At 40.8% G+C, this 20,627-nt stretch overlaps 2 protein-coding genes across 3 annotated transcripts in view; one reads left to right on the forward strand and one right to left on the reverse strand.

The window, feature by feature from the left end:
- KLB (klotho beta) overlaps window positions 1-20,627 on the reverse strand; it is a 64,635-nt gene that overhangs the window by 35,650 nt on the left and 8,358 nt on the right. Inside the window, exons 1-3 of one of the 2 annotated variants that reach the window (XM_045017770.1) lie at window positions 17,274-17,641; window positions 16,525-16,646; window positions 8,388-9,418 (exon numbers count right to left, since the gene is read on the reverse strand). In XM_045017770.1, coding sequence (XP_044873705.1) covers window positions 8,388-9,125 — 738 coding nt within the window. In that variant the 5' untranslated portion in view covers window positions 9,126-9,418; window positions 16,525-16,646; window positions 17,274-17,641. Of the gene's footprint in view, window positions 1-8,387; window positions 9,419-16,524; window positions 16,647-17,273; window positions 17,642-20,627 lie in introns of those variants that run through there. The other variant, XM_045017771.1, reaches the window with a different exon arrangement.
- The window catches only part of RFC1 (replication factor C subunit 1), a 62,029-nt gene continuing 60,376 nt past the window's right edge, over window positions 18,975-20,627 (forward strand). Inside the window, exon 1 of the mRNA XM_045017769.1 lies at window positions 18,975-19,103. Coding sequence (XP_044873704.1) covers window positions 19,101-19,103 — 3 coding nt within the window. The 5' untranslated portion in view covers window positions 18,975-19,100. The remainder of the gene's footprint in view (window positions 19,104-20,627) is intronic.

A 20,627-nucleotide genomic window follows, 5' to 3' on the forward strand; every position in this document is an offset into this window, starting at 1 on the left:
CAGCCACTGCTCGTCATCCCAGACGTGCATCACGATGTGATCCCACCACTCAGTGTTTGTTTCCCAAGCCCAAAAGCGGTGTTCCACTGCAGTCAGCACCTCCATAAATGCCAAAAGCAATCTCGTGTCGTAGCTACTATGCATAGCAAGATCAATGTCGAACTCCTCTTCCCTTTGTAGTTTAAGGAATAATTCCACTGTCACTCGTGACATGTTAATGAGAACGAGCAGCATATTGGTGAACAGTGCAGGATCCATTCCTGCAGACTGAAGAGGCAGAGTGCGCAGTACACAAACTGTTGAAAGATGGCGCCAAATGAGGACGGAAGCACAGGGATTGCTGAGATGCGAAGCAATGCATCACAGGACAGGACCCAGGATGCCCTGCGACCCCCCCTCCACCTTCCCACAACTCTTAGCGGCAGAAGAGGAAGACATGCTCTGTGGGATAGCTGCCCAGAGTACACTGCTCCGAATACCACTGCAAGGGCCACAAGTGTGAACACGCTATTGCTCAGGCAGCTGTCAGTGTGAACACACAACATCGGTTTCCCTTCAGCACTGAGTGGTGCTGTAACTGCTGGTGATGTAACTCTGCCAGTGTAGACATACCGTTTGACTTCATTTTGGAAGAAAGGCAAATGTGTGTCAAAATTGATTAGATTTCAGTTCAAGGAGCTTTTTGTCAGTGATAGCTACTACATGTTCAGTAGTGGTAGAACCTTAATCTTGCAAGCTGCTCCACATGGTTGAATGCTTGAACCTTTGTAGAAACCCATTTTAATTAATGGGGCTCTACACAGGTGGAGAGTTCCACCCATTCCAGCACAGCGTGGAGGCTCCAGACTCTTACTATTAAATGTGTAGTATGTTGAATATGTTGCATTCAAATGATTTTCAAACAATTTAAGGAAAATAAGTTGAATTAAATCATATGGGAACAGACAAACTGAATCTGTGTGTTCAAAAACTTACGAAATAGTCTTATCACCCAGGGCTCTTAATATTTAAGAAATAAAAATACAAATATATGGCTTTTGAAGTTAATGGGCTCTTTGTCAGTATTGGAGTCCACCTGGACAGTGCAGGTTGTAGGATCAAGGCTTAAGATTGCATTTCTCAATGAAGGAGGCAATATCTTAGTGGTGTGAGTAGCAGACCAAAACCTTCAGATTCTGTTCTCTGCTCAGATGATTACCACTCAATTAACTTGGATAAATTACTTAACATTTTTATGCTTCTGTTTCCCCAACTATAAAATGTAGATAATACTTAAATATTATTATAATTTATTATTTGTATTATGGCACAACCCCATTGGACTGTGCACACAACTATGAAAGACAGATCCTGCCCCAAACAGCTGGCAGTCTGAATAAATAACAGAGGTGCTATGAAGCTTAATTTATTGATGTTTGCGTTATTTGATTTTGGTTCCTAGATATCACAGTGACAGGTGCATTAGAAATACTTAAGAGAAGTAAAATTTTTGCAAAGCACTGTGAAGTCCTTGAGTGTAAGATGCTATGTAAGGGCAAATGAGTATTGAATATTGATATTTTAGGTAAGGGAGTTTGATCTGAAGTAGCTTCCCTCTAGAGAATAGGAAGAACTAAAGGATCAAGTGACAATGTATTATAGTTAACTAGGTCCAAATCCTAGTACTACTAAAATAAATGACAGTACTTCCACTGACTGAAGTTGGACCAAATTTTGGCCTCTTGCACACCTCCCCGAATAAGGGCTCTGTTACATATCAGAACACTGGTTGGAAAAAAGAAAAAACAATGTTTTAAAAGAGAAGAAAAAAAGGGAATGAAACAAACTGGGTTGTTAAAACTTTAAAAAGTCTTATGCAACTGCATAGCATGTATATATACACACACGTATGTATTATTAGTTTTGTAATATTAACTTCTGTAAACTAAGTGCTAGAAACAAGAGTTTTTAACTATTATAAGACAAGCTTATCAAATGTGCCCTAGATGCCCTGATAACTATGGATGGATTTTGTCCTCATAGGAGAGAAGTGATTAAATCCCAAGGGTCAAATCTGCAAACTTGGCTGTGCTAAAGTTACACACCTAAACAAGTGGCCTGATTTTCAGAGGTGATTAACACCCACATCTTGTTTGATTTCAGCGCAAGCCAACTCAGCCCCTCTGAAAGTTCACTGAGATGCCTAAATATGGATTTAGATGCCAAACTGTAAGCACTTATATTTAAATATTAGGCTCCTACTTTTTGTAGATCCCTGTCTTGGCCCACAGAACCCATGCCAGATTGGGTCTTAATTTTTAATGATCTGGCTGTGGAATTGGTTTCCAGAGTCATCCTTCTGCAACAGAAATGTTTATTTTCCCATTATTTTCCAATTATCTTCTAAATATTTGTTCTTTTTAATATCAGGTTATATGATGATTGTATATATCCTATTGCCTATGACAACATCTCTTTGAAAAGAAAATGTCTATTAGATTTTAACGACATTTACATTTGGGTAGAAAAAGAATAGATTACTATTTCACACAGGCAAACAAAATCATTGGCACTTAATTTAAAACTATTAATCTGTTGTAATGTTTCTCCAACAGAGAAGCTGATGCCAAGCTCTTCCAGCAAACAGCAGGACCAGACTTCCCTGCCTAGATCCATGCTTGGTGCCACACACAAACCTCCCTCCTTCCCTGTGGCACCGTATCTAATTCCTGGATTCTGTGGAGGTCTCTCTGGAGCAGGGGGGCGGGTAAAGAGCATCTAGGTGGATATGGTGGAGATGCAAATTATTCCCCCTGTGAAAATTAATTTGGAAAGATAATAAAGCCTAGGGCTTTTCAGTAGAGACCCTTCCAAAAGTCCCAAAGGCAGCAGTGGCTCTGGGAAACTCCTGGTAGTGTGGGTGCTGCGAAGGAGTGGGGGGGCAAGCTGCCAGGGCACTGAGGCTATGTCTGCACTACAGCAGCACAGCTGCAGTGCTGCAGCTATGCTGCTGCAGAGCTATAGCATAGACACTTCCTACATTGTTGGAAGGGGATTTTCCATTGATGTAGTTAATCTACTTCCCTGAGAGGTGGTAGCTAGGTTGATAGAAGAATTCTTCCTTCAACCTAGCCACGTCTACACTGAAGGTTAGGTCAACCTATCCATGGCACTCAGGGCTCTAAATTTTTCACAGCCCTGATACATAGTTAGATTGATATAATTTTTAAGAGCAGACTAGGTCTGAGCCTCTACATTGATGATCTCTCATGAATTCCTAAGGATACATCAGGTTAGGGTGACCAGACAGCAAATGTGAAAAACTGGGATGGGGTGGGGGTAATAGGAGCCTATATAAGAAAAAGACCCAAAAATTGGGACTGTCCTATAAAATCGGGACATTTGGTCACCCTACACCAGGTATGGGGGAGGGCCCTGTTGCCTTTTCCGCAGAAAGGGTGATGTGAAGAAGTGTCCATGAGAAGATCTTTGTGGAGATTTCCTTACTATGGGGGACCCCGCTCATGATCTTTTCGCAGGAGGAAAGGGTCTGGGAATAATTTTTCTTCTACAATGTTCCCCTCCCCATTGTTACTCAGCAAAAGCAGAACTAACCAGAGAGCACAGGTTCCAAGCAGGAATGGCAGATAGAACCTACCCTGTATTTTCTGTGATCTCCACCAATCTCAAAGGGAGCAAAAAAGGAGAGCAACAGATGGAATGTTATCAGACCCAGAGAAAACAGTAACACAGGCCAGATGAATCCCTGGTATAACTCCTTTGGAATCACACTGTTCTGTCTCTTTACATTTTGCCAGATTAATTGGATTAAAAAAAAAAACCTCCATTCATTTCTCTGCATGGAGGTCGTCTTTCCCTACCCTTGTAGAATGGCTCTCTTAGGAGTTAGTTCATAATCTTTGGGTCTCCTTTGTAGGGTTCTTACATATCTCATGATAAGTTAAGGTGAATCATTAATTGATTTTATACCCCTCTACCTCGATATAATGCTGTCCTCGGGAGCCAAAAAATCTTACCGCGTTATATTGAACTTGATTTGATCCACTGGAGCACGCAGCCCCCTCCTCCTCCCCAGAGTGCTGCTTTACCGCATTATATCCGAATTCATGTTATATCGGGTGGCGTTATAACGAGGTAGAGGTGTACTATGCTTTTGTGAAGTGTGATCTCCTTTATCTGCAGAAGGGAAAAGGACCCCACCCTGACCATCACTGTCTGAATGGTATAAGATTTTATGTAGCATCTTATTATATTAACAATAACAATTAGGCAGTAGAATAGAGCCTGCTATCTAAGTGGATCCTAAAGTACTTTATAAGCTGTAAATAGCAAATTTGCCATTGACTTCAATGGTAGCAGACTCAGGCCCTCAAAAACAACCAAAATAAAATATTACCCTCTATGTAAGAGTGGATATAGGGAAGTGGAAACATGAGTTTGAATTTGAAATTTCCATTTAATTCTTTCATTGTGGGCTATCTGCCCCCTCTATAGAAGAAGCTGGGCTTCTGCCCCCTAAACTCATGGATCCACTCCGATCTCTTTTTTTGTGAGTGAGCTGCCCAGCCTTCCCTGTATTCTGTGGCTCCTGAATAGCCTGGCTTTTGTAGAAGCTGTGTGGCTAGGTTCTCTTCTGACTTTGGCTGCCAGTGACGCTCCCTCCAGAGAGGTTGCAAACTGTGCAAAGGGAAGAATATTAGTTACTGCAGATTCCATCTGTATTAACTTACAACAGCTTCTTGTTCCTGTGCCATGCATGTATGTATCAACTATTCTCCTCCCAACCATGCAGGCGGATCCCCACGCAGAAGTGATTTCAGATGATTTGGGTTAGAAGGGAGAATATAACTAGCAGTCCTCCCTTTCCAGATAGGCAAAGTGAGAAACACACAACTCTATCTATGGCTCTAGAACACGTTTCATTTCAGTTTGCTTTTTGGCTCTATGCTGCATTCGCTATTTCCTCAAACCAACCCAAAAGTCTGAATATTATGTTTTTGTTCTCAAACCTTCCATAGTTTGACAGTTACATTTGTTGCCACAATTCAAATAAGAAAAATTTCTTCAACCTTCTGCAAGAGGGAGAAAAACACAGACACCAGCTTTCAGATCTCTCAGAGAATAGATAAAATAATCCAAAGTCCAGACAACCTCTGGTTTATGGCTTGTTAAATCATTTTTGTCATTCTGTGAGATTCAACACAGGGTATATAAGTTATACACAACATAAAAGTGCTCTTGTAAAGGGAACTATGATTAATTTATGCAAAGGTGAGTGCTGCACAGGTGAGTGCTGCACAATTACAATAAACTAAGACTTTTGTTCAAAGCTAACACATATCTATTTGATGGGACGTTGTTGGGACTACATTCCCATGCCAGCCAAAGCACATTGACATACTTCCTGGATGGATTTGTTAATCAGAAAGAACAGGTATAGAATTCGCTGGATGAACTGATCTGGCCACTATATTATTACTTTAGGGCAGTGGTTCTCAACCAGGGGTACATGTACTCCTGGGGGTACGCAGAGGTCTTCCAAGTGTTACATCAACTGATCTAGATATTTGAATAGTTTTACAACAGGCTACATAAAAAGCACTAGCGAAGTCAGTACAAACTAAAATTTCATACAGACAATGACTTGTTTATATTGCTTTAAATACTGAAATATAAGTACAGCACTTATATTTCAATTGTTTTATTTTAAAATTATATGGTAAAAATGAGAAAATAAGCAATTTTTCAGTAATAGTGAGCTGTGACACTTTTGTATTTTTATTTCTGATTTTGTAAGAAAGTACCGATAGTTTTTAAGAGAGGTGTAACTTAGGGGTATGCAAGACAAATCGGACTCCTGAAGGGGATACAGTAATCTGGAAGGGTCGAAAGCCACTGCTTTAGGGAAACCACTGAATGGCAGCTGCAGAATCCTTCTGTGGAAATATATGGAGTATCTCTGTATAAAATCTCCCTCTCTCTGTATATTTATTACATATATATGTAATAATCTGTACACATATATGTTTTATTTATGCAATATAATAAAACAGTATATACTGTATTCTGTGTTCTATACAGAGAGAGATTATATATAAAGATACTCCATATATTTCCAAAGAAGAACTCTGCAGCTGCTAGTCAGTGGTTTCCCTAAAGTAATATAGAGGAAAGGGAGGTTTGGTCTTCCCTACTCTTCATGCTGCCGCCATGACCCTCATCAGGAAAAGCAGCATAAAGGAAAAGGAAGAAGAATAGAATACTATAGTGGCCAGATTAGCTTATCCAGACAATTCTAAACCAGTTCTTTCTGATTAACATATCATGGGTGGATTTGTTAATGTGCTTCGGGTGGCATGGGGATGTAGTCCTATCAACATTCAGTCTAAACATGAGGTTTTGGTATGGACATCTGCCACCAAAGCCCCAGTCCAAAGCCCACAGAGGTCAATGGAAGTCTTTTCATGTACTTCAATGGGCTTTGGATCAGGTTCCAAATCCAACAGTTCCAATTCCTTTTTTGGGGAGAGGGGTGGTGAAATTCAGAGGTGCCCACAACACATAGATACCATATTTCAATATTTTATTCTTTTGATAGCGATGCATTCGGGACTGTTTCTCAAACAACGCTAAATTTAATTAGGGCCAGATTACAATAACCTTCCTCAAGTCCAGTAGTACCTTACCGTGTGAGTAGTTTAATTAATTTCAATTAAGCTATCTGCTATGTAAGGTATCACTCAAGGTGAGTATGGGTTGCCGAATATGGCTGGCCGTAATAAATTTATACAACCCACCAGTGCTATTTTCCACTTTGTGCATTTCTTTAATTAGGAGGTCATTGGACATGGATATAATTTATTTTCCTTTATTTTAGTATTTTATTTTTTCCCAGTTCCACTTTAGTCTTTGTTTTTTAAAAAGTTATGAGTATCTACCTTGTCTAAGTCATATAACCAGGATGGCAACATCATTCACACCACACTCACCTTGTTTTTGTCCTATATTTTCAAAACTGACTAATAATTTTAGGTACTCAACTTGAGATACCTTAACAAACCCTGATTTTCAGAAAATGCTAAGCACTCCTGTTAAAATCAAGCCTCTTTAAGATGTCTTGAATTGGAAAACACAAAATTGATACAACCTAAAACACATCACTTCTGAAAATCCTATATGAATAATATTCATAATATATGGTAGTATTGGGGTGAACTGTAATGATAATGGTGGGAGACTGTTAGAGTAGGATGGGAATTTGCTGTGGGTTATCTGTAAAATGGGGATAATAATATTGACCTCTTTTGTAAACTTTGAGATCTACTGATGAAAAATGCTAAATATGACCTTGACATTAACTTTTATCATCTCAAATTGTACTTAGAATGCATTTTTAAGTTATATCAAGGACACATAAAGCATGTGGACAGGCACCCTTTTTTAGCATTTCTATGCACTGAAATAATCTCAAAGCATGTTCTACTTCCTTTGTGGTACTGATGGATGCTATTCTGGACCTCTCCTGCACTTGTTATTTTAAAAATATGACCCACTTTAACTACTTGTAACCTGGTACATTGTCTTCTTCCTCCTAACTTTTGTGTCTCCAATAAACAGTGGCAAAAACTTATATGAAGATGTATATTACAGCACACAAATTTAGGGTCCAATCCTGCATCCACTGAAGTCTGTGAGGGTAGGTTTGAGCCCAGAGGGTGTGCAATTCATGAGAAGACTACTGCTAAATAAAATAACATAAAATAAAACTAAAGAGCTGAAAGTAATACAGGGCTAATGTCATTTTAAAATTCTTAAATATTGATAGAGGATGTTTCTCTTCAAACAATAAATACAATTGGTAAGCCTGCTATATCAGTAGATATCAAATACTTTGCAATATGATTTTACCAGGCTGGGATGAATTATTTATATATAAACTCTATTACTGGAAGAATTTGTTAAATATACAAATATGAAAACTTTGGTTTAAATAAAAATAATAATCAGGACATGTGAGCAACAGCTGTTATTGGACTAAATGGAAAGGCTGTGAAAGAAAGCTTCTGAATAACCATACTTTGCAGGCAATAGTAATTGAACTAAAGTAGTAAATTGTTGCTTTACATACATAAATAAATAAATAAATAAATAGTGATTGAATGGCTGATGTGACTAGTAAAATAAATATTGAAATATACAAAAGTGTGTGTATGTATACAGTTAATTGGCTGATGTGACTAGTAAAATAAATATTGAAAACAAAAGAAGACTGTTTCTTAGTATTTCACCAGTCCTAGATCTCTTTTATGCCAATTATACTAGTTTTTCCCCTGCTACTTTCTATGTTGGTGCTGTAGCTGTTAAGATTAAACCTGGTTGTACTGTACCTTGATCAGATTGTGTCCTACAGTATAGACAGCTGCTATTTTCCCTCTCTCGCCAGGTGCATGCATACCTGTACCATACCCATGCCAGGCAACTAAATAAGGATTGTGGATTGTAATCCAGTATTTAACGCGGTCCCCAAAAATTTGGAAACAAAAAGTTGCATAGTCGTTGAAGATGTCAATTACTGATTCATTTTTCCACCCCCCGTATTTTTCTTGCAGTGCCAAAGGCAAGTCCCAGTGATACAGAGTTACTATGGGCTCAATATTTCTGTGGACTAGAGAGTCAATGAGAGTATTGTAGTAGTGGAGTCCTTTTTCGTTGGCATTTGCTATCACCCCTGCGGGAAAGAGCCTTGGCCATGAAATTGAAAACTGATAAAAAGTAACTCCCAAAAAATCCAGAGCTGACAAGTCTTTGTCCAGAAAAGCGTAACTGTTGCTGGAGTCATCTATGCTGGCAGCATCTCTGAAATCTGAGTGAACGAAGTGGTCCCATATTGAGGGTCCCTTTCCATCCTTCCTCCAGCTGCCCTCCACCTGAAATGCTCCAGTGCCTACTCCCCAAAGAAATTTTTTGGGGAAAGTGTCATACAGAAACATCTGAGTGCCATTCACAGGACTGAAGTTAAGGTCCTTTTTCCACACAGATCTTCCTTCTCCGGCAAGCCCGGTAACTGTCCTTATGAAAACAAATGCCCAAAAAGCAACAGATCTCTTCAGTCTTCGGCCACACATTGTGTCCTTCTATAGCGTATGTGTTAAGTCAGATTTCTTTCACTGGTGCTGGAGAAAATCCATTCATCCCATAGAGTCCCCTGCTGCACAGCCTGCCTTCATTTGCCACTAACTGCTGCAGTGTCTTATCAGAGCTTCAGTAAAAGCTTGTGATCGTAAAAGCCCTGTCAATGATTAGCTTGAACTATGAGACCTAGGATGGGTTACAGAAAGCAGCGTAATTCCAGGGAGGTGGCCTTCTGGTAGTCATTGGGACACTTATGTCATGTTCTTATTGAAGGAAAATAGGTTACCTATATAATAATATAAATACTTGTGAATGAACTTATTATTTTGATGCTATATCACTAAAATGGCAGCATACTAGGAGAGGGGAGACACTGACAGATTATCAGTTATTTTTGATACAGATAAATTTCAAGGAAATATAGAAAAAAATTTTCAGACTACATTATCCCATTAAGGCGCACACTGTCAATGCTAAACAAACAATACAATAATAACAAGAATAATAATGAACAGAGAAGAGGGCATGTCAATACGTATTTGTTGTTACTTTTGCCAGGGTTATACCTTTTAACTCAATATATTATAACAGGACAGATTTTTAATTACAATTTGTTAAACTTTAAAAAAACATTTTTTGCCTTTCACTTGCCTCCCATATTAAGAGCTTCAGGGGTTTTTTGTTTTTTTTTGAAGGGTGAGACTCTCCATGAATTCCTTATGGAGATTTTCCCACACTGTCTACTCAGAGGAAGGCAGTTTACCCTCCCACAGAAAAGAGTGCACAGTCTGTCCCCAAACCTGGCAGATCTTGGGTGCTGCCTCTGTAATCTGCCAGCTCCCCACTGGCTCCACTGGAGTCACACTAGCCCCATGCTATGGGAGCTCTTAGGACTCCCAGAAGGGTCTACCTAGAAATGGTGCGGTTTTATGTTTTCTGGGTAAAGTTAGAAGGCCTGGAGGAAGGAAGATGTGCATTCCCCCTGCCCAATCATCCATCTAGCCTTGTCCATTCCACCTCCCCAGTTGTGAGCCTGAATGTGCCGAAAAGGGTCCACTAGGTTCAGGTGGGAAATGGTGTTGAGAAGGCTGTTGAGTCCCTCCTTCTTTCTGGAATGGGGAGATCAACATATGTCCCATTAACAATACACAAATGCAAAGGAAGTGAATATTTTATCCAACTAAGTGCAGCTGTTTTTACTACCTAAATAGGGGTCTGGTATGCAGCTCTACATACAGCAAACATGATTTGCTGTTGCCCTCAACTCAGAACAAGTTAACAGTTAAGTTGTTTCAGTCCTTAGGCAATTTCCTTAGATTTTTTTTTAAATAAAGATAATAACCCAGATGCTCTTTCAGCACTGATTAATTAAAGAATCGTGGTAGACACAATTGGGCCACCACTGTAATGGGTCTGACAAACCAGTAAGACGGTATTTGGTAATATAATGAAGTCTTCAGAAAGCTTTTGATAGAAAATAAAAGAATGTGTATTCATACATTGAATTTACCACTTACAACAGGACTGATGACATGATTGCTTTTCATAGGGAACTATAGTGCATATATAGATTTAAATAACATTTTCTGAGCAGATCCATCAAAATCAATAGCAACTTCGTTTAACAATGTAGCTCCTTAAAACAAGTGGAGATTGAACACAGATTATTCCTAAATGTGACACAGTAGCTAACATGTACAAACGTACTATTTATTTATTTATTTATATTTAGGACAAATGACATCATATCTATATCTGGAGACATGTATGTATTTCTCTGTAGCATGTTTTTGTGTTTATAAAAACTGCCTCATGATGGCTAATAAATTACACTATTATAGATACTTGTCCACACTAGAGAGTTCTACTGGAGTAGTTAATTAACAGTAGCCATATGGCTAACATAAACCTGTTCAATAGGCCCAGACACAGCACTCATTCCAAATGCATTTTGGGTAACTATTCCACAATTCCCAGAACAGGTCCTGAAGACGGGGCTTATGGAAATAACGGTGGAGAGCAATGTTGGAAAAGTACTGTACCCATTTTTTTTTAAATGTCCACTGTATGGGTTAGCACTTTTCATTATATAAAATAGCCGGTTTTATAATATTAAATTGCACTGAAATTGCTTTAATATATTATTTATTTTTGTAATTAAAATGCCTTAAGATTATATATATTGCACTTGATAAATCAGCCCATATGCATATATGCCAAAGCAGCAGTAGCTCAAAACTACTTAGTAGTCATGAGTACAGGTGACATTGCACTGAGTGACACTGAGAGGGTTGCAGATGCACTAAGGAACTATGCAGGGAGGAACAGTGGTAACACTGCAGCCAAAAACGACCAGCACTTGTGCTGCAACAGCATAGTGACACAATGCACACAATAAAGATGGTAAGGCTTTCTCCCATCCAGTCCAACTACCACAGTGCTGGCAACACTTGCACATCAGTGCAAGCAATTTAGTGTGTCTGCACAAGGTGTGTGACGGGGTAGCAGATACTTACAACCCTAACATTTTCCAGTTTAGACAAGGCTATGGGCTGTTTTCCTTTCATTATTATAGGGGGAAATTGATAGCACTGCCTATGATTAAGACTGCCAGGGCTGCCCGGAGGGGGGGCAAGTGGGGCAATTTGCCCCAGGCCCTGGGGCCCACAGGGGCCCCCATGAGAATGTCGGAGGTTCCCCCCGGCCCCGCCTTCCCCCATCCCCCGGTGCCTCAGCGTGCCGTGTCCAGGAGTGGCCCTGGACAGAGCTAAAAGGGCGTGGCTCGGGCGGGGCCTGAGCTCCTCCCACTCAAAGCCATGTGTTAAGGGGGCAGGCTGTGAACTGTGGCTGACCGGCAGGACCTGAGCTCCCGCCAGAGCCACGCCACTGCAGCGCCGTCCAGGGCCGCTCCTGGACGTGGCATGCTGAGGCTCCGGGAGAGGAGGGAGGCGTTCAGTTTTCACAACATAGGCTTATCCCAGATTCTGGAACAAGCTCAAATGCTCAGTTCGTGGAGTATGTACATAAGCTATACTAAAGACAAACCCACAGTAACCGTCTTCAGTTTGTGAGGGACCCCATGGAGCCAGTCTCTAGGAAACAGATAAATGCACGGAGGTTAAATCCATTAATAGCTATTAGCCAGGATGGGTAAGGAATGGTGTCCCTAGCCTCTGTTTGTCAGAAGATGGAGATGGATGGCAGGAGAGAGATCACTTGATCATTACCTGTTAGGTTCACTCCCTCTGGGGCACTTGGCATTGGCCACTGTTGGTAGACAGGATACTGGGCTGGATGGACCTTTGGTCTGACCCAGTATGGCCAGTCTTATGTTCTAACATATATGAACCCAAAGTTATGGAGACAGACATGAGTCAAGGAAGCCAGCAAAGTATCAGAAACCTGGAAAAATCTCTGACTGGATGGGCTCAGGTGTTTGGTCACAAGCTGAGGTGGTTCAAAAGTTTTGGATTTTTTTTAAGCAGAATTTTTTTATTGTTTCTTTAAACAATCAAACACAGCAAGCAGCAAATATTTGGCCACACACTTCTGAAACCCCAAACCATGTGCAGGTTTTGGCAGACTAATTTCAGCTTTTCAATTAAAAAAATCCACAACAAATTTTGAAGGAAAGCAGACATTGTCCGTGATTTTTTTCTGCTTTTTAAAAAACCCCTAGCTTTGGAGCCAAAAAAGGTTTTGATGGAAAATATTTGTCCAACCCTTTTAATGAGCTTTAGTGCCTTTTAGCACTAGCTGATGCTGAGAACCAGTGATACCTTGTAAAGATGACTTGAAAAGAATTTTTTTCAAAACTGGGTTTGTGCCGAGATGCGGAAGGTTTTTAAATGTTTATTTTTCTCAGGGCCAAATGGGGCGGGGGAAGTGGGGCATTTGCCCCAGGCCCAGCAGCCCCCCCCCCCGAGAATATAGTATTCTATTGTATTGCATCTTTTTTCTATGGAAGGGGCCCCTGAAATTGCTTTGCCCCAGGCCCCCTGAATCCTCTGGGTGGCTCTGAAGACTGCCCAATACTTCCCACTATAAGATCCTGTTTTCAGTTCCTTATAACTTTGCCAAACTATAAACATTGAGGGTGAAATTTTACATGCTGGGCATCTACATTAGGCTGATTCTTTTTGGAAAATCTCAGCCAAAACAGTCCAGTCTCTTCTGAGAATAAGGCTAAAGTAAAATACACTGTTTTTCCCATGTTAAAAAATTCTGGTGACCTTTTCTTTGAGAAGCTCTAGGGCTTCCATGCTTTGGAGCAGGGATTTCAACTTGGCAGGGGGAGTGGCCTTTGTATCAGAAATGTGCCTTTTGCTACTCCTGTGAAAATCCACCCAAATTGGGCCAAATTGTAAGTTTCTGAAAAAAAAGTAGAGCTATTGATATTAGCAATAGTGGCTTAAAATATCATCTTTTTGCTACTGTGCAATATGAAGTTTGAAATTAACCCAAAAAGTTGTTGTAATTGTTTTTCTTTACTCTTAAAACAAACATACTTAAGTGATATGCAAATGAACATGTTCTGCAATAGCTTGTCTGAAACAATTAGCTATAGCTATGTAGGGAAACATGTTACAATGTTGTTTCAAGCTTCTACAGTATTTCAACAGACCACAGTTGATCAGGAGAAGAGGGGGGGAGGGAGATTAATTGGTGATTTAATCAAACAAATGGCTGATAATCCGGGATGTGATACAATCATTCTGTCTGGATATTCAAATGAAGATAGACAGGGAAAATATTTAAGTTCCAAAGTCCTCCTAAAGACAGTGTAATCTTTATGTTAGCATCAGTTGCCTTGATCACCTACCATCAAGGACGCAGAAAGCAACAAGTCAGTTTATGTAGTGTCCTCTATAACTTAATATATATCAAGACCCTATTCATACATTCTTTGCACATCCAAATCCGCTATTGAGTTTGGATCAACTCCTTACTGAAAACATGACATAGGATGGTGGTGGGTAAATAGAAAATCTAAGCTGGATTGTGGATTTACAAAGAATACTAGATAATTTAATTCTGCCTCTAAATGCAAATTCCATTACTTTACAATGTGAGAGATATGGATTTCTTACTTTCCAGATAACTCAATATGTTGAATGCTCCCAGAGGAATTGTCCAAAAACAACCTACAGAGCATTGGACTCTTGATTATTGAAAATTGACTGGATTAAAACAAATTTCTACCATTACAAAAAATTGAATTCTTATTTCAACATTTTTCAGGAGACACTTCTGTGTTGTATTTTCTTGTATCCTCGGAATTACAAGAAGTTTCTTTAGGAGATGTTAAAAGCACCCCCTGCATTAGAAAGTAAAAAGATATGTAGGTATTTAAATTAACAATCAGCTCAAACTTGACTTAAAATGTAGATTTCATAGAAAACTAAACAAAGTGTTTCTTAAAAAAAAAAACTAATGAAAGTTGCTTTTTAAAAATAAAGCAATTCTCATGTAGTGTTTGAAGCCTAAAATTGCAGCATGATACTAGATTATAAGAAAGTGAAAGGACCAGAAATTGATTAATAAAAGTGAAACTGACTAAACTGTTTTCATTTCCCAATTTGAGAGAAATACTAATGATTCTCTGTCATTTTTTGCAACAGACGTGGGTAACTCCATCCTCATTTTACAGATGAGGAAGCTGAAGAACAGATAGCCTGATTTTCAGAAGTGATTATTACTCCTGGAAAAAAAAAAAAGGCCATAAGTGACTTGCCAAATGTTAAAAAGCAAACTAGTAAATTAGAATTTTTTTTAAACTTTTTTCAGTTTATACAATCTAAAGATATAATTTGCTTCATAGGTACTTTTACAAAATATGATTTTTCACTGTATAATGTCTCTTTAAAGCAAAGGCCACAGTCTATGACAAGATCAGATGGGAAGCACATTCCTCATTTTATAGCAACTACAAGTATTTTGTAATATAAATGAACACCTTTTCATGATTCTGGTGGCAGAAGCAAAATATTAAATTCACACACACACACACACACACACACACACCCACCCCTTTCTCTATAACCAGAATCAAACCATAACCACTCCAAGACTTTACGCAGCTCTGGTTGTTCAGAAAGGGTTAAAATCCTGACTTCCAAGAAATAGGAATGTGTCACCAGTCCACTCGCACATAGTGATCAGCTTAATGTTATTCTAGGCAACTTTATCAAATACAAACAGAGATAACCACGTACTATAATTCTTTAACATTATTTAAACATTTTGTGTGGCTCTATCAAATGTCAGCTACTCTTAATTCTGGTAGCAGGAACATCTGTGGATCAAATCAGGGTCTAATGAGGATTATTATGTATCTACAAATGCACAATTAGAAACATTTAAATGTGATACATTTTCCTTTGTATAGTTATCACAATACCGTAGCATACTGGGTAATTTGTATAAAATTACCTAAAAGCAAGTTTGATTTGCACTGAGTACATACAGAAATGTTAATTCACAAGCTATGCTAATATTCAAAATGTACATTCCACGTGATTATGTACATTCAGAAAGGAATAACAATCCCTATACAAGACATTGTCAAAACACAAAGTCAGAATTAAGGAATTAAACAGGCTAGTAGTATGATATCATTAATGTTAAAATATGATCTGTGACAAGGCAGGTAAAGTAATATCTGTTATTGGACCAACTTCTGTTGGTGGAAGGTACAAGCTTTCAAGCTACACAGAATTCTTCAGCTTAACACTACGAACAAAATATGTTCTGTCATGTCGGACAAACAGATCCATATCCAAGAAGCATCCTCCATATTTTCCATCTCTAAGTTTTTTAATTTTAGAAGTTCAAAGACCTCACCTTAAACCTGTTGCATAAGTAAAACAGACTTCTTTAATTATAAAATTCCAACAGCTAAACAACTGCTTTACTTTGTTTTACCAGCTCAATCTCTTTATCCAGATACACAATTTGTCTTATCAGTAAAACTCTCAGCCAGATTGTAATGGGCTTAAACAGTTTTAAAAAGCACCAAGGTTGAAGACTGAGCAGTAACTATAGAATTCTGCATAGAAATCCCCTGGAAAAATAAACTAACCCCCAAACGCTCAGGAAAACATTATTATATGATGCTTGCTGACCTAGCGGAAAAAAAAGAGATGGAATAATGATTTTGCTTTTATATAGCACCTCTCATCTAAATGGTTCTTAGTTAACTGATAGTATAGGGCATTCTGCTCAGGCAAGGCAAGTCTACAGATTCTACACTATTAATACAGACCCAACCTTTAGAATTAAATTTGGCAGTTTTATCTGTACAAAACCTTCCAACAATACAGAATAGGAAGATAAAAATACCATATCCACTTTAAATTATATGCGGAATTAAGACAAGCAAAATGTAATTACCCATATTGGAATTTGACCGAGGTATCACGGTAGATTTTCCTGTTCTTGCAAAAAGTGACAGTGGATTTGTAATAAGCACAAGTGATCAGGACTCATCCAAAAGATAACACCTGAAGCAGCACCTGTAAAAGAAACAATTGGGTTTGAACCCTTGTTTGCTTCTGTGTGATATAAAGAAGGTCTGAGAGTTTTTTCCCCTTTAAAAAAAGGTGAGAGTTAGCCTTGTTTTTAATATGATAAATTCAGGTTCATTGTAACCTGTTTTTCCTGAAAGACCTAGAAACTAGAGAACCAATAAGCTTATGACATCAGAGAAGTCAAGCAAATGAAACCTGACTGAGATGGGAACTTTATTTAAACAGTCCAAATAAAATTCTCATTTTTGTTATTGTTTCTAATGCCCATTCAGTGCAGTAATCTGAGAAAAAATTGGGAGAAAAATGTCTCTTAAAAATTAGCATCTTTATAAAAAAGACTTCCTGGTTTTGGTAAAGGTCTCTCATATGGATTTTGAAATCTCTCAGCCTTTAACTGAGGGAACATGGCTTCAGTTGAAGGCTGAGAATTCAAAATCCAAATCTAAGACTTCTAGCAAAACCAAGAAAGACCAGATTTGACATGTCTGATATATTTCTAAAGGTAAAAAGCAAGAAAAACAGAACAAATCAGACATACTTTCAGGCCTTAATTTATTCTAAAAACTCTTAAGCACTGCTATTGATTAGTTGGTTCAAAATTGACAGACTCACTATGGTTCCAGCACCCAGGCTTTTTCTTGGTCTTCCATCCTGGCACTTTTGATGGCCTAACTTTAGTTAATGCATACCTTACGTCATCGTGGCAGATTGGGGATTAATTAATTAATGTTTGTGAGGTGTTCAAACACTTGGGTGATAGAATAGACAGATGGAATTGGGCGGAGGGCAGAGACAAAAATGGTACAGCTGCAGACAAATGAAAATTGCAAAGACTGAGGTAAAAGCAGGAGACGATGAAGAAAAGCCTGCCACTGCTCCCACTGAAAGCAGCCCTTCTACATAGAGCTGGTTCTTCAGCACAGCATGACTTCTCAGGAGTCAGGACCCTGCTAGGCCTGAGGTGTAAGTGGGGAGGGATGAGGAGCAGCAAACTCAGGACAAGGTTGAGGCACACTGTTCTGGACATGGTGAAGGTTTTAAACTACATTTCAAATAATAATTTAATTATAACTAGGGCCCTATCAAATTCACAGCCATGAAATCTGGTCTTTTGTGGGCTTTTACCCTATACTATATAGATTTCATGGGGGAGACCAGCATTTCTTAAATTGGGGGTTCTGACTCAAAAGGGAGTTTCAGGAGGGTCACAAGGTATTGGTGATGGTAGGGCGGATAGTGGTATTGCCAACCTTACTTCTGTGCTGCCTTCAGAGCTGGGTGGATGGAGAGGAGAGGCTGTTGGCCAGGGGCCCTGCTCTGAAGGCAGCGCCCCACCAGCAGCAGTGCAGAAGTAAGAGCAGGGCCAGTGCAAGGATGTTTTGCGCCCTAGGCGAAACTTCCACCTTGTGCCCTCCCCCGTCCTCCCACGGCAGCTCTGTCCTGAGGCGCCCCCCCCTGCGGCAGCTCCCTCTCTCCGGCCTCAGGGGCACCCCTCGACCCCAGCTCACCCCTACTCCGCCTCCACCCCGAGCATGCCGTCGCTGCTTCACTTCTCCCACCCCACAGGCTTGTGGCGCCTAAGCTGATTGGTGCCACAAGCCTGGGAGGCGGGAGAAGTGAAGCAGCCACGGCGTGCTCGGGGAGGAGGCGGGGCAGAGGCGGAGAGTTCCCCAGCATGCAGTGCCCCCTCCCCCCACTTGCTGAAGGTGGCCCTCCCTGCGCTCCCCTGCCCCAGCTCCCTCCACCTAAATGCCGGTGGCGACCGGGACAGCCGAAGATCTGGGCGCCGTGGTCGCTGCTGAAGAAAATGCCGCCCCCCCCAAATCCTAGTGCCCTAGGCGACTGCCTAGGTCACCTAAATGGTTGCACTGGCCCTGAGTAAGGGTGGCAGTACCGCAACCCTCCTACAATAACCCTGCAATCCCCACAACTCCTTTTTGGGTCCAGACCCCTAAAAATGCAACTGCGTGAAACTTCAGATTTACATAGCTGAAATAATTAAATTTATTATTTTTAAATTCCTATGACCATGAAATTGACCAAAATGGACCACAAATTTGATAGGGCCCTATCCACAACGCTAGGTGATTGTAAACAAAAGACTTCAACATGCTTTCCAGGCAAACTGAGAGGTAAGGTGCCCAGCAGGCAATTAAGCACCTGGACTAGGCATCTGTCACCCTGTGTCTGCCGCATCCCCTTAAATATCTAACAGGCTCCAGTCCCAGCACTTTCCCTCCTACCCACATCCAGCCACCCCCCTCCACCTCCCACCCCCACCCAGTCCCCTCCCCGCCTCCAATCGGCACTCGCCTCAGCCGTCCCCGCGTTAGTGACGTCACTCCCACGCGCCGCGCGTTTGGCGTTGGCGCGAAGGGGGGGATGGCGCAGGAGGCGGCCCGCTATTACCCGCTAACGAGATAAACCACCCCCGGCAACATGGTGAGCGCGGCGGGGGTGGGTAGCTGGCCCCGACACCCCCTTCTCCCCGGGGCGTGGGTGCCGGTAGCGCTCCCGCTCGGCCGGCGCGTGGGACCCCAGCGCGGTCAGGCGGGGCGGGCTCCCTCACCGCGCCGTGAAACGAGGCTGCGACCCGCCCGGGTGCTCCCTTCCCCAGGCTCCCCGCCGGCGGGGCCGCAGCAGCGAGCGGCCTGGCTCTTGCTGCTCAGAGCGATGGTTGGGGCAGAGACCTTCCTTATCCTCTAGGAAACGCGAGGGAGCGGCGCTGCGGCGGGGCGGGGCGGGGCGGGGCGGGGCGGGGGCGGGCGAGCCAGCCGGGGGGAACGTTTCCCTGTGCTGCTAAAGTCAGCTGTGGGGGTTACTGACTTCCCCTTTGGAAGGGCCTTCTGGCCTTTCTGTGGGTGTTTTAGGGGCAGGGGCAAGTCGTTCTTTCAAACTCTCACCTACCAAGTGCCACATATTGGCGATATTAAAGTGGATTAAGTTTGTATTCCACATGTGATCCTGTGTACCCTACTTAGCTCCTTGGCTGTGGTGCTGCTCTTAGGACACTGGTTTCAGAAGGGTAGCTGTGTTAGTCTGTATCAGCCCAAGTACTCCTCCTTGTCTTAGGATGCTGATAGCCTGCTAGGCCATCCTGTCTACACACCAGCTGGAACCAAAATAATGATCGTTTTAATTCACAATTTTAGTTGTTTCAGTATATCTATATATGGTTACTTATTTTGGACTGAGTGCCCTAGTTTAATGTCAGTAAAAATCAAGTTAAATAGGATACTTAATCCAAATTAAGGGTGTCCATGTATAGATCTTTTGCCTAAGTAACTAAAGATGTGAATTAAAACAGCTTTATTTTGGTTCTAGTTTATGCATATATTTAGCCCCTCTCCCTGCCCATTTTCCATTTATGGTGCTAAGTGAGATAATTCATAATAAAGTGTTTATCTCTTGATTATATGATCTCTTAGGCCTGTTCTATGTAATTTGGACTGATTTAACTAAAGGTAGGGTTCTACAACAATTTAATCAAACTGGTGCAATTGTTGAGCTGTCTTGCCTGCATAGAGAGATGCAGGAAAATTAATCCTAATTAAAGAGGTGTATTTGAAGTAGATTAGTTAACCTGCATTACATCACCAGATGATGCTGTTCAGAATTAAAGTGGGCTTAATAGGTATGTCTACAGAAGGATAAAAAATCCTCTAGTGGGACTGTCAGCTAGCTCACGCTCAGGGGCTGAAAGATTGCTGTGTAGACATTTGGGCTTGGGCTGGAGCCCAAGCTCTGGGAGCCTGCAAGGGTGGACATCTGAACATCTAAACAGCAATTTTTAGCTCTGGAGCATGAGCCCCATGACTCTGAGTAAGTGGACATAGGCCAGCTATGGGATTTTTAGTCCCATGTAGATATACCCAATGTGGTTTAGTTTATTTGCTTCTGGAAATGAATTATGCTAAATTAATGTTAAATAACTATTGCTTGAATTGTATTGATAAACTGCTTAAG

Source organism: Mauremys mutica, chromosome 5 (genome assembly GCF_020497125.1).
Source record: "Mauremys mutica isolate MM-2020 ecotype Southern chromosome 5, ASM2049712v1, whole genome shotgun sequence".
In the NCBI taxonomy this organism is placed as follows: domain Eukaryota; kingdom Metazoa; phylum Chordata; order Testudines; family Geoemydidae; genus Mauremys; species Mauremys mutica.